Source organism: Oenanthe melanoleuca, chromosome 10 (genome assembly GCF_029582105.1).
Source record: "Oenanthe melanoleuca isolate GR-GAL-2019-014 chromosome 10, OMel1.0, whole genome shotgun sequence".
Taxonomy (NCBI): domain Eukaryota; kingdom Metazoa; phylum Chordata; class Aves; order Passeriformes; family Muscicapidae; genus Oenanthe; species Oenanthe melanoleuca.
Genome location: NC_079344.1, coordinates 11367570 through 11381372, shown reverse-complemented (window position 1 = coordinate 11381372; position 13803 = coordinate 11367570). Strand labels below are relative to the sequence as shown.

General features: G+C 41.4%; 1 protein-coding gene across 6 annotated transcripts in view; it reads left to right on the top strand.

The window, feature by feature from the left end:
* Positions 1 to 13803, top strand: part of AKAP13 (A-kinase anchoring protein 13) — a 208236-nt gene that overhangs the window by 66835 nt on the left and 127598 nt on the right. For all 6 annotated transcript variants that reach the window (XM_056500307.1, XM_056500309.1, XM_056500308.1 and 3 more), the window contains one exon: positions 8880 to 9027. In XM_056500307.1, the coding sequence (XP_056356282.1) occupies positions 8880 to 9027 (148 nt within the window). The remainder of the gene's footprint in view (positions 1 to 8879; positions 9028 to 13803) is intronic.

The following is a 13803-nucleotide window of genomic DNA, read 5'->3' as shown; positions in this document are numbered from 1 at the left end:
TATGTCATCATATGTACTTTATCTTCCAGGAATTGTGACTCTCTCCATCTCTCTGATGCCAAGAGAGTAGCTGGATTTCTTAGTCACTGCACGCATTTAGACTGGCTGCTATTGCTCCTAAGCACTGCAATTTTGTTGTTATTGCTAGATGGGCAATTAGTAGGAAATACTATCAATCACTCAAGCAGCTGATTATAAAATTACCTGGTTTGGTTCTCCTAAGTGTAATGAAGAGCAGAAGAGGCTTTAGGATGAGGCCAGAGCAAGACATTCACATCAATTTGGGTGTGTTTTTCTAGGAACTGATTGAAGTAACTTCCAGAATTTCATAAAAAAAGCCTAAAAGTAAGACCAGTACTTGTAGAAACTGGATGGTACTGGAAAGGACATTCTGCAGCAAAATTTCCCCCTTTTTTTTTGTCTTGTCTTCATGTTAATTGTGTCATTACATGGAGACTTGCATAATTTAAAGGTTAACCCCAATGTGTTACTGCTTTTGTGTACCTCCAATCCTCCTCCTCCTCTGTACCAGAGCTGTACAGGGCTTGTGGTGGAAGGGGCTTGGGATTACTGTCACTACTTGCTTATTCAGGCCAGAAAGTGTACAGTTCTTGAAATGGATAGCCTGGCTCACACTAAACTGCCTGAATAAATGAAAATTAAATAGATATTTTCTTTACTATACCGCCAAATTCACCAAAACATTAAAGTTGCCATCTCAGTTTTTTTCCCTGGGTGTTGACATTTAGCACAGAAGGGTGAATGACACTCTTCTTAAACTTACTTTTTTTCTCTTTAAGTTTGATTTTGCTGCTAATTTCACTGTTGATTTTACCATGCTTCCTGTATGCTCTGACTTACCAGAAATGACCTTGGCAGTTTGGTTTTGTGAGGGCTGTCTGTGTACAGCCCAGGCTGGCACTGAGCTGGTGCTGCAGAGCACGTGGAGCCCGTGCTAAGGCAGTGCTACAGCTAAATTAGTCATTAAGAGCCCAATCTAATAACCTGCCTGGCTCTGGGTAGCAGAGTGGCATGTCAGAAAGATCTCTGCATGAAGATAAATCATGTGTCTCTTTCAGCAGTAACAAGATCCTGTTACTTTGATGGATTTCTGCTGGCAGTCTGTAGAGATCTACTTTGAGCTGCATGGATTAATATGTGTGTAATAGTTATAATAGCATCTTGACACTCAATAAAGACTCATCTTGGAGATGATTGATTTGGAGGCTGACTGAGACATGCTCTGTCAAAGGATGTGGGCCACTAATAATGGATTTCTTGAATATCCATTTCCACAGGAGCTTGTGCTGCTCATACTGGTTCAGAGTAAGAAATCCACCCCTTGCTCTCCTCAAACCTTTTAACTCTTTGCAAACAAATCCTGCTGCAGGATTAGACACCTGGACTGGCTTGGGCTGTGCTTGTGGCTGTGAGATGGTGTTAATAAATCAGCCCTAACAACATTGGCTCTGCAGACAGGCAAGTTGAGGGTGTCCATGCTGGTTTTTTTTTTTTAGCACAGGTCACACTCAGGATTGATCCATGAGAGCCAGCTTGGACCTGGAGGCAACAGCTCAGGGCTGTTTATCATAAATTCCTTGTTTCCTCACAAATTCTTTTTTGCCCCAAGTCTTGAATAAAAGGTCTTTTGACTCCGTGCTTGTGTCAACATTTTATCTGTCAATGTGCTAAGCTAATCTTATTTTTGGACCAAATTCTTTGTCACCTTTGAGGAAAGAAAGTGGTGAGGAGAAGAAAGTTATTTTGTCCTTATGTCAGTGTTTTAAGCCATGACTTTGTGGCTAGTATTGGAAGAGAAGATCACTTGGCTCAGTGCAGTGTTAATGAAATATGGAAGGTATCACCTTGATTTGCTCTGTGGCCTGGCAGAGAAATGTGGACCATCATTCTGCTCTTTTGGTGGCCTGCGGGCAAGACAGAATGGCCTGTGATTGTATTTTCCAAAGAATGAGAGAGTGCTTTGTAAAATCTGGCTTTCTCATCACAAAGGTGCTCAGTATCTCTGCTGTTAACCTGAAACCTTTCACTGGTAGAAATAATAGCACTGCTGTTCATTTAAAAAGGAAATAAGGTTAGGTCTGGAGATCGATTTTTAAAATTAATTATTTATTTTATTTAAACCTCAGGAGTCATTCTTGTTGTCTTCTTTCGTGTGGGGTTTTTTTTTTTTTTGTTGTTTTTGTTTTTTTTTTTTAATCAGGAAAACTTCCCTGCTTCATGCTTTAAGATCAAGGAGTTTGAAGTTGTTGACTACAAAAAAGGACACAATCTGCCCCCAAACTTGGCAGCTTGCCATTGTATTTATTTCTGGAGTGTTTCCCTGAAGGTTTTATCTGCAGGAGGTTGCAACACTCCACCCCAACGACATCCATCTTTCTCCCTGCTCCTGACCCAGGTCACTGCCTTTATCATGGGGGATATCTCCAGGCAAGGAGGGATTTCTAGAGCTGCTCATGTTCAGACAGATTTCACAGCCCTACCTTTGTTCCTGGGGCCTGGAGTTCTGCAGAATGAGCTGTGTTTGATGTGATTTTTTTCCCTTTCCCCACTAAGTGCTCCTCTGAGCCAGTCCATAGTGGTGAAATTGAAGATGCCTGTAATGATTGCTGTCATCTCCCTGTGACTGATACTTCTGACCTCCCATGGTCCCTTCCTTTTCTGTCCATGTGCTGGGAGCTTGCAGGCTAAATGGCTGCATTTGGAAAAGGGGATGGATGTTCCAGGCTGAGGCACTGAGATCCTCTGACAGGCTTGCCCCACTCCAGGACAGAGAGGGAAGGGAACTCAGCTGGGTGTTCTGGAGGTAGGACCCTTCCCCAGATTCTGCCCCTCAAGTGTGAGCTGTTCATCTGTTACTCTGGGAATAGCAGCCTGGAAGAGTTTGCTGGGTGTAGGTTATTTTCTTGCCATGGAAGAAGAGCATCCTGTGGTTTTCAGAGCCAGCAGTGATAGTGATGTGTCACAGCTGACTGGCTGGAACACTTACTCAGACCTGGAAAAACTGGGATCTAAGGCTTTCTCAATCACAAAAGGGTTATTCCAGGAGATGAGAGCACTGTCATGTTTGCTCTAAAAATAGTTGCCCAAATCCCATTTCCTTTTGCAGTCAGGACCCTGTGTGGCTGTGCATGGTTTTGTTCTGCATGGGGATGTCCATGTGTCCTTTCCAGATGTCATTCTCTGGGGGTTTAAGCACAAGTTTGCACCAACCCCAAGTAACCTTAGATGGGAGGGATCTTTCAAGGTACTCAGCTGAGATATGGGAAGTGTCTGGGAGCAAAAGTTTAGCTGCTTGTCTTGTTGTGTACTGACAAAGGTAGATGGTAATGGATTATCGAGCATCTAAACAATTATATTGTACTTTTTTCCTTATTTGATAATTTCTATTACATTTTTTAAAGGTGCCTTGCCGTTGCCTTTTCCATGCTCCAGCTGCTTTCAGATTCCTCTGCAGTTCTCAGTTTGAGGTGGAATTGTCTCAACTTTCCCTTTGATTTTGTCTAACTTAATTACTGTCAGTGCTGCACACTTTCCAAAGAAAACGTCATGTGATTGAAAAACCAGCTGTTCCTTTAAAAGCCATTTGGAGGAAAATTACCCAGTGTGTTTGGACCACAATTCCCACTTCATTGATGGGGAAACTCAAAGCACAGGGATGTGAAAGGACTTGCCTGGTGCTGGAATTACAGCCAGGTCCTGGGTACTCTGTGTCAAACAGTAGCTGGGGTTAACAGCAAGTCCAACTCCATCTAAAAATGAGCCTGAACTGAAGGAGGAGGAAGAAACCACAGCTGTGATTTTGTGCTGTGCTGGGTACAGTGAAGCTCTCCTGGGAGCTGTTTAGGGCTTCCCAAAGGGGAAGAAGCAAAAATGCAATAAAGCAGTGACTCAACAAGGGCCTGATTCATGTTATGAGTAGCGGAAACAAAACAAAACTTGTTACAATGGCAGGTTACATTTACTCATCTAATCCTGCCCCTTTAATAAAGCATCATAACCCCAAAATCCACAACAACTCTTAGAAGGAAATACCTTTGAAGAAAAGCTTTCTTTCCTTCTTGTGAATCTCCAACCCATCTAACCCATGGACTTCCTATTCAGTGGGTTCTTGCTGCATGAGAAAACAGCCCCAGGTTTGCTGTCAATGAGCAGCAGCAATTTTTGGATTTTGATTTTCTGGGTAGAACAAATTAATAATTACTGGTTGTTGGTGTTTTCTCATTCAAAGCATAATGTTGAAGTAACCCTTGAGTACTGCAGTGTTGCCATCTAATGCACACTTAATTTTCATAAGTATTTTTAGATTCTGTACATGGAGGCAGAGTGAGTGGTCAGTGGCTTGACTAATGTTCTTTAAAATTCCCAGTATGAACCATGGCTTCTTTGCTTAGAAATCAAATACTTCAGCCTCAAAAATACAGTTTGCCTTTTTGTTTTTTTTTTTTTTTTCTTGTTTGTTTTCAGAAATGTTAAAATTTGTTAGCCATCATGTTAAGAATACTTTTTCCTGTTTTCAGTCCATTGTTGACAAGTGTTCCTGTTTCTGGTAGAGCTGATATCCTTCCCTACTGCCAGCTAAACTCATAGTTTTCATTTTGAAGCTTAAATTTTCATTTGCCAGGACTTTTTTGTGGTCCCAAATGATGATCTATTCCCCCAAAGCAGACAGATTTCCAGAGCTTGAAGTGGAAAAGAAAGATGTCTTTATATGCTTACAACCATTGTTTCTTTTTGGCAGGTGGATAGTGTTTTTGAGGTGATAACATAAGTGATATAAATTTGTTTGAAATTAAAGATTTTGTTCACTTCACTGCCACTTCCAAATACTGCTGAGATCATCTATAAAAAAAAAAAAAAGGCCTTTGAAGGTAAATAGTCCATTTTAACAGGCTTACTTGGAGTTGTTTGTACTTTGCCTACACACAATCCACACACATTTAACTGCAGTGCTGGAAAAAGTACTTCCTAAAAAGGTGGAATTGTGCTTATGCCAGCAAATCATGCTGACAAACAGGTGCCTTGTCCAGATAGTTTTGGGGTTTAGTTCTAATGACAGCATTTGGGCCTTTTTAGAGGTAATTGTATTTCTGCTGCCTTAACTAAGCCAAAACTTCAGAGATAGGCCACTCTAAAATCTCTCTCTGTGTTGTTTTCCAGTTCAAATCTCAAGGTCAGGCTTGGCTTTTCCAGTGCACCTGTCCTGTGGTGAGGCAGATCTGCTTTCTCCCTTTGCTTTGGAAAAGGGAATATGTGTGGAGGAAAGAGCCCCATCCACCTTCTTTACATCGCATTATATCTGAGACTTTTCAGGGGTTTTTCAGATCCAAACAAGGGACAGGGTGGCCTCTTTCATGAATGGACCAAGATGGAATGTTTTCATTTCCAATGGGCTTTAAGCCAAGTAAATATTACTCGATCCAAACTAGTTTTGAAATTAAATTATTCTTATTTGTTGGAGCATTCCAGAGAATGGCTTTGATCTGTCTGTACTTTCACCAAAGGGATATTGGCAGGCCAGCCTCCCATTTCTAGACATTTGGGATGAAAGAAGGGTTATAATAACCACCTTGTGTGGCAGTGATACTGAACAGATGACATTTTTTGGACAATATTAAATGAATAAAGGTAAACATACTTCAATTAAAATGTTTTTGGAGGCTGAATGCAATAGGGCTGTTGGAAAGTCTTCTATGTGGGTTGGAGGAATTTGGCTGCATTTGTAACTGATTTTCTTTAACTTCAAAAATCTTGGAAAGAGAGGGATTTGTTCTGTGCATTATTTCCTTTCCAAATAAATACATTGTTTGAATAACTTAAAAATCAAATTAAAATTGGCAGTGAACAAAGAAATAGTCAGTAACTGGGAGGTAGAGAGGTGTGTTGGAAAAGAAGGCTCTTCTGGGATCAGTGACCTGCACCAGGCACAATGACTGAGTTAGCTCAGGTGACCACCTGCAAGTAAGCTGAAGCACACAGCAATTAAATGGCACATTATCAGTCTTACCAAAGATATTTGGAGACAACTTAAAAATTAAAGTAAAAAAAAAAAAAAAATCCAATAAATAGGATGCTCAGTGTTCCACAGTCTTTGCTGAAGGATCCTGGAGAAGAGGTGGGAGCAGGGTGGTGGAGACCCTCCTACCATGAAGTGTTGCTTAGACACAGCTGAAGAACCTTTTAAATTGATACCAGCTGATGATAATTTGTACTCTCCCAAGACTTAATAGCTGAAATGAGCTGAATTAAAATCTGAGGAGTGGAACAAGTTGGTTGGAAACATCTGCTGGAGGTCACTGGTCTGACCACCTTCCACTTTCAAAATTAGGTCAGGTATCTATGTAAGTTCAGCTTTATGTTTAAGTTCCAACTTAGATTTCAGGTTGTGTGGAACCTCTGGTGTTGAGGTTTCTTACAGGTATTTCTAGGTGTTCTGTAAGTAACTAAATACACAAACTGTCATTTGCAATATTGATGCAAATTAAATTGCTTTTCCTAGAAATAGGAGTAGTTTGCATGGGTAGACAGGTGTCTTCTCACAAAAACTCTGCCAATTTGCTTTGATTTCACAAAAATTAGAGTAGCTGTACTTGATTTCTGAGTTAAATAAAAAGAAAAATCCCTTTTAACAGATACCATGCTTAACACTCAGTGCTGTTGCTGAGTGTTCTGAAGTGTCACCTGCATTTTAAATCTCTTTAAGTACTTTGTATGTTCATGCCTTAAGGGAGAAACGGTTTGAACAAAGATACAAAAAACAAAGCACAAGGGGTCTGTAGGTTAAAACTCAAGCTTTTGGTTTTTTGAACATCAGCTCAAATCTGGATCCATTTGCTTGAAACAGAATATTTAGTTTTCAACTCAGCATGTGAACTGGTCATGCTTGAATTTAAAGCTTGATTTATTTCTTTTTGCACCTGTTTTTATTTTAACACTGACTCTATACAAGATGGACTTCTGCTGCATGGTTCCTTCCTCCCCAGCTGGAAGTCTGGTCGGATAGTATCGCATGAGACCTTGCTAAAATTTACATTTGGAACTCTACAACCTCTGAAAATGCAAAATACACTCATTCTTCCATTAGGTGGTGGGGTTTTTGAATTTCTGGTTTTCTTTCCTATGCTATAGCACTGACCCACATAGCTGATTTTTAAGGGCTGGTCGGGTACTTGCCCCGCAAAATCTTGTTTGTCTAAAACAAGGTGCAGTCCTGCCCCTGGCAAGAGGTGCCAGATGGGCTGGATCAGGGGAGAAGTGGACATAAACTTGGAGGAGGAGATGTAAAAGGAGCTGAGGGAGAGAGGAGGGAGACGTGAGGCAGAGCGTGGGAAGCGATGCTAACGTGGGACGGATGTAGGGAGGGCCTGGGAGTCTGGGAATTTTCTACAATAGCTGTATTTGACAAAGAGAAGGGATGAACTCAGTGCTCTTAAGGGGGAGGTTTTTAAGGAAATGAACATGTGTATTCTGTTGAATATGCAAATCAGAATTACATAATCTGCAATAACAATAATAAGAATAATAAAATCTTTTCCAGATTTGCAGCTGTAACCATATGCTCAGTGGGGTGGTGGCAGAGAGCTGGCAGCCACAGCTGCAGTGTAGAACTGGGACATCCACCTGGTTCTGATCTCAACAGAAAAGGGACAGAAGGTCACATCACATACTGTTGTTCTCAGTGTCTTGTACTTTATATAATTTTTTCTAATAAACAAAGTATGGGGAGTCCCCAGAGGCATTTAAAAGCTGTGTAGATGTGGCACTTAGGAACATGGTTTAGTGATGGTTTGACAGTGCTGGGTTAACAATTAAGCCTGATGATCTTGGAGGTCTTTTCCAACCTAAATGAGTCCATGATTTTTTCATCAAATGAAAATATTTCACTTACTTTTGCAGTAACTGTAAGCCATCCTCTTTCCCTGTTTTCCTTTCCCCATGGAATACTGACATTGGTTCATTTTGCCCCTGTTCTTTCCCATGCAGATGTAGCAATTTCAGGTGTTTTTACTGCACCCTTTGCTGGGTTTGCTGTGATAACCATCAGCACCTTTTATAAATATATTTTTCCCTGAGAGCAGAGATGAGCTAAATGATAAAATATCCTGAGGGACTGAAGTAAACTCTCCATAATACTATATAGTAGAGTTCAACCAACAGACCATTACAGGTTTTTTTTCTCAAGGCTTGAAGAACTGCTGTTTTTGCTGACACACACAGCTGAAAAGCTCTGGATGAGTGAGAAGAGCTACCACTCTGTACCACCACAGTCTTTGTAAGGAAAGTGGAAAAAAAATCTCAGTGGATATAAAATATTGGTATCTTTGTGCATTCTTGGATTGTGGGTGAGAGATGTGTTCAGTGATCACATAGTTGGATCTATGGTTGCAGTGCTAGTTTGGGCAGGGGAGATGTGAGCACTCAAGCAAGAATTAGGGCATTTTATTCAAATTTCTGAGGGCAGAAGCAATTTTCACAACTATCTAATTTCTTTTATGTATATCTATATTCTGAGATATATATTCTGATATATATGGCTCTGTGTGTGTGTGTACAATACACCCTGTGTGGGGTGTGTACATCTTTGTCAGACTTGGTGCGATTTCACCATATTGTTGTTTTGAAAAACAATCTGGAGATTTCTACATGTCTCTTCCTAGATCTGCATTCAGCATATTTCCTAGATGTTGGCTGCCTTTGATACTGAAGTTGACTTGCACGTCTGAAAATCAGGATGGGCACTGAGTCCTGTGAAAGGAGTGTATGAATGGAGAGTGTGAACCTTGTAGGGAGTGTAATCTTATTTTAGATGATGCAGTTCTTGGTCATGTAAACCTAACCTCATTTCTTGTCCTTTTTCCTAGGGTGACTCTGTTATTACAGTGCAGCTGACTGAGGAAGATAAAGTTGAAGATGATGTAGTTTTTTATTTGGTCTTCACTGGATCAACTGTCCAACACTGCACAAGCACGAGAAAGATTAATCCTGGGAGTCTGGAGACAATTTCTCCTGGTAAAATTGCCTTTCTTTGCATATCAGTGTATCAGTCTGTGAAATTTGGTTGCTACAAGTGGACTGGAATGTAATGCTGTTTGCTTGGTTTGGACACGTGGTTTGGATGACTGCTTTTGCCTTTTGAAATCTCTTTCTTGATTTCACTAGAATTATATGACTTTGAGATTGTAGTTATTTAATATGTAAATATGACTTGCTATTGTAGAAATCTCAGAGTTTACTAGATACACATAGTAAAAAGCTTTTAGATGCAGGAAGGATGGTGGAGGATACATTTGTGAGGTTACAGATGCTATTGCCCAAATGGGGGACAGCCCAATAAGCTTTATTTACATTCATCATCTTCTTGACCTGATGAGGTTCATTGCTGCCTTCCTGGTGAAATGCAGCCCTTTCCCCTAAATCCTGTTCAGCTCAGAGCCCACACAGCATTTCTGGAGCTCTTGCAGTACAGGTGATCTGCTGCTCAGTGCCAGCTCTCCATGGCTGGTTCAGATGAGGTGAGTTTCCTCATTGGAGCCCACCACTGTTTTTATCCTTTATCCAACAAAACAAAACAAGTTGGCATTTCCCTTTGGTGACTTCAAGACCGTGGGAATGAGCATGTTCCAGGCTGCAGTCCTCACCATTAACCTTTCATTCTGACTTGTTGCTATGCAGCACATTGCTACCAGTGTGAGAAAAACGCCTGACATTTTCACTACACACAGTGTAACTCAGGCCATTAAGTGTTTCTCTTGGGTTTGTCTTTTCATCTACCTCCTAAGTATTGTTTTGTGAGAGATGCACACAGAGTAAAATTTGGAGTTCTTTTCTACTGGAAATAAGTGTCTAAAAGTTGGCTATTCCGGGGTTTTTTATTTCCTCCTCTTTTTGTGTTGTTCATGTTGTTGGGTTGGCTTGGGAAGAGAAGTCTTTTTATGGCTACTGATGACTGGAGCCCCGTGCAATCAATTAGATTAGTGCTTATTTTCTCCCAGAAGAGAAAGAGGGGGTGACTCCTTCCCTGCCTTTGTGTGGTGGGCGTGGGGCTCTGCCAGCCCTGCTGCAATGACTTCACCTCTCCCTCGGGGCTGTGGCTGCTGTGCCAAGAAGGGAACTGAAAAGCTCCAGTGTTCCCTTCAGCCCATGTGGGAACCAGCGTGCTGGATGGGATTTCCCATCACTGCTGTCCTTGCAGCACTGCTGGATGTGGCCAGGTGGTACCAAAGTGATGCTCTGGGCACTGCCTGTCCTGCCAGCCCCAGATACAGCTGAGTCACTGGGGAGGGCTCCCTGCAGCTCCTGGTGGTGCTGTTAGTGGGAAAGGAAAAGAGGGAATTTCTCTCAATTGTTCCTTTAGCAATAATGGATCGTTTTGTTGTTTGTTTGTTTTTTTTTTTAACCCAGTATAGTCATGGTCTTGTGGTGTGTGAAGCTAGACTGGGACGGGTGCTGTCCCAAAATACAGCTTATTTCAGACAGACTTTTCAGGCACCTTTCAGAAAGGTAGTCCTATTCCTGCACTGTCCAGGGCTGTGGTGCAAGGAAGAGGTGATATCTCACTTGTAAAGTTATCCATGTGGATAACACCCTCATCTGTGCTCATACCTCATTTTGGTGAGACTACCTAAAAAAAAAAAAAATACTTCAGTGGTGAAAAGGTTGTTAAAGAAAGGCAAAGCAAGAAATGGGAAAAGCCATTTTTTTCATACCCTCTGCTGACACCCGTGCATTTGTCCAGTGTTGCTTCAGCACTGACTGCAGTGATTTCAGTGGATGTGTGACTTATTTCAGTGCAGCTCTTCCTCCTCCTCCTCCTCCTTCCTGGACGCACAGTGAATCTGTAATCATGTGTTTACTCTGTATATTCCACAGTTGCCTTGGCGATGGCTGTGGTGACTCAGAGTGTTATTTGACCCCGAAGGGATTAGCCATGAACAGCACACAGTGTGTGTGAGACCAGCCCTTGTTCAAACACCCAGCCCTGGGCACTTTGCAAATGCTCTGCAAGGAAACTCCTGCCAGCAGCTTTTAGCCAAAATCTCATCCTTTACTTCCAGCTCCTGCATCCTTCATTTGTTCCTGTGGTGCAGGGAGTGTTGCACATCCCTGTGAGCACAGCAGCTCCTTGGGGACAGCTCAGGTGCATGAAGGAAGGGCTGATTCACTCAGCAGCCTCTCTGCCTTCCTTGAACCTCCTCTCCATCCCTTCTGGACTCAAAGGCTCTTCTGTCATTCTTGCCCCAAGTCTTCAAAATTTCATCTGGTCCCCAGGAGACTTCAGAAGAAGTCCATCAGCAGCTGGGGTGAAAGGAGTGACTGTAATTCTGTTAAAGCTGAAGTAAAAACAAGCTCAGATTTGTAATTTTCGTTTCTTGACTTTTTCAGTGGGCTTTTTTGATGTGTGGAGGTGTAAAAGACAGATAAACGATTTCATTACATTTGCTGCCAAAATTAATCAGAACGTTTTAGCAAAGCTTTCAAGGAAAATCACATATAAAAAGAAATCTTAACAATGTAAAGTTGTTTTAGGTGAAAAATTAGAGAAAATGGAATGGAAATAGAAGCTGTCAAAGAAACCTCGTAAATTCTCATTGTGTGTGAAAATTCTCTATATCCTGAAAGCCTTTACCTAAATAAAGCTTATTACTGCAGAATTAAATGACTGCTGCATCTTATATAATTACTAGAGCAATCTGCCTCTTTCTTATGCTTATTTTATCATCAGCCTTAAACACTGAATATATATAGTCCATACTACTGTTGAAATGTGAGCTTTTATTTCTGTACATAATAAAAGAAAGTTGTAAATTTTTGGGGGCAGCTTTATCTTACCTGAAGATGTGGGTAAATACAGATTCATCACTTTTTCAAACTACTGAATATGTACCTGCATTTATGCACTTGCTCTAAAGGATGGGATGGATTATTTATCCTGCCCTGCCCTGTTGTTAGCTCTGTTAATTTAAGGAAAGTAATTCCCCTTGTGAGAAACAGATTCTCATCTGAGATGATCAGTCATAACTCAAAGTGTGAAAATTAGCTACTGAGATTCAAGAATTAGCCAGGAGATGTTTTTGTGCTTTCAGTAGCTCTTTTGCCAGCCTAAGGACACACCAGGTTACATCATCCAACGGAGCTTTTGTTTATCTCAGTGAAAAGCTATCAAAACCTTATTTAACTGTTGGCTTTGCTGTCACTGTTACAGTTCTATTTGTAATTAATCTGGTTGAAACTCTCCCTAATGGAAGCAGTTCTCCTCAGCACCAGAGGCACTGTGTAGTTCTCAGCACAATTTCAAGCATTGTTTATCAGACTCAGCATTAAGGTGGCAGGTGGAGGTGTAAAGGCACTGGCACTGCTCCAGTGGGGATCTCAGTGCAAAAGCTTGGTCACTGGAGTTTGGGTGTTCAGAAAGCATCAAAAGTCTGAGCAGGGAAGGAAGTAGAGAAATGCTACCATCTCTGCTGCTGTGGTTAAACTGTTGCTGCTGAACTTGTGCTCTTGGGGATGGATCTGTCCTCGTAGGTCACAGATGCTCATCCTACTATTGTTGGTCATTAACTGAGCTTTTCAGCAAGTCCTTATTCCTACAGCAGCTGAGACTGCCCTAATCTTAATGCACTTTTTTCTTCCCACCATCTCTGCAGGATGGGCAGGGGAACTGAGGCCAGGCAGATTGCATGTGGTAGTGAAGGAAATTGGTGCAAAGCAGGGAAGTGAAACATTCATTGCAAGACAGCAGCCTCATCTCTTGCCTCTCTGCTAGAGCAGCTTTTTTTTCCCCTATTGGGAAAAAACCCAACCCAGTAATAAAAATCCTCAAACCATGATGTGGCAAACAAACCAGCAGAAGAAGGAACGACTTCATCATTGTCCACACAAGTTAAAAGTCCCAACCACAGCTTGCCGTGGCCAGTGGAGGCCTCTGAGCATTGGGAACCTCTTGGGGAGATCTGGGGGAAGTTCCTTGCAGAAGCTGATGTGCTGGGAGCTCCAGTGTTTGTGTGGTGCATTTATTGCAAAAGTTTTCATGCCATCACCATAGCCACTGTATGATTGAACAGATATTTTGCTTTGCATTTAATGACTGATGGTCTAGAAAGTGTGGGAGACAAGGGGGAAATTTGAAATGAAATTTCAAACAGGGAGAGACAGTCCAGAAATCCAGAGCTGCAGCAGCTCCTGATCAAATAAGTGAAGGGTAAGAAACACCCTGTCTGAGAGCCAGGTCACCTAAACAAGAAGAATATTTTGTGAGCTGTAATTGCCTTGGTGAGTGCTATTGCAATGTGTTGTATCACTCCAAGCTCTGTAATACCAAAATTGCTTTCTCATATTCGTTGAACTCAAAAGGTGCAGGATTCTTGTATGAGTTTCAAAGCTGGGAGAATCAAACCTGGAAGTAGAAAAAGAGTCTGAGAGACTGTCTGTCTGCTAGTAGCTGCCTGCCAGCAGTTTCCACAGGGCTGACACATTCCTGTTGACTCACTCTGAGCTTTCTCTCCATCCTTAAGCTAAAGGCAGAGAAACAGCTTCAATCTTGAACTTTTTAATTCCATCTCTCTCAGAGTTGTTGTTTTTTTGGTTTTTTTTTTCTCCTTACTTTCTTTCTGCTAGTTAAAAGGATAGACAGAAATTAATTTCAGTTAGCTTGGAAATATCTTCATTTCAAACTTTTCTTTTACTGTGAAATCCTTTACATATGGTCATGCTTTATTCACTTCTACCACAGACTGTGTTTTCCCCTAAGAAACAACTCTTCATAAAAAAGCTGTATGTCATGAATTA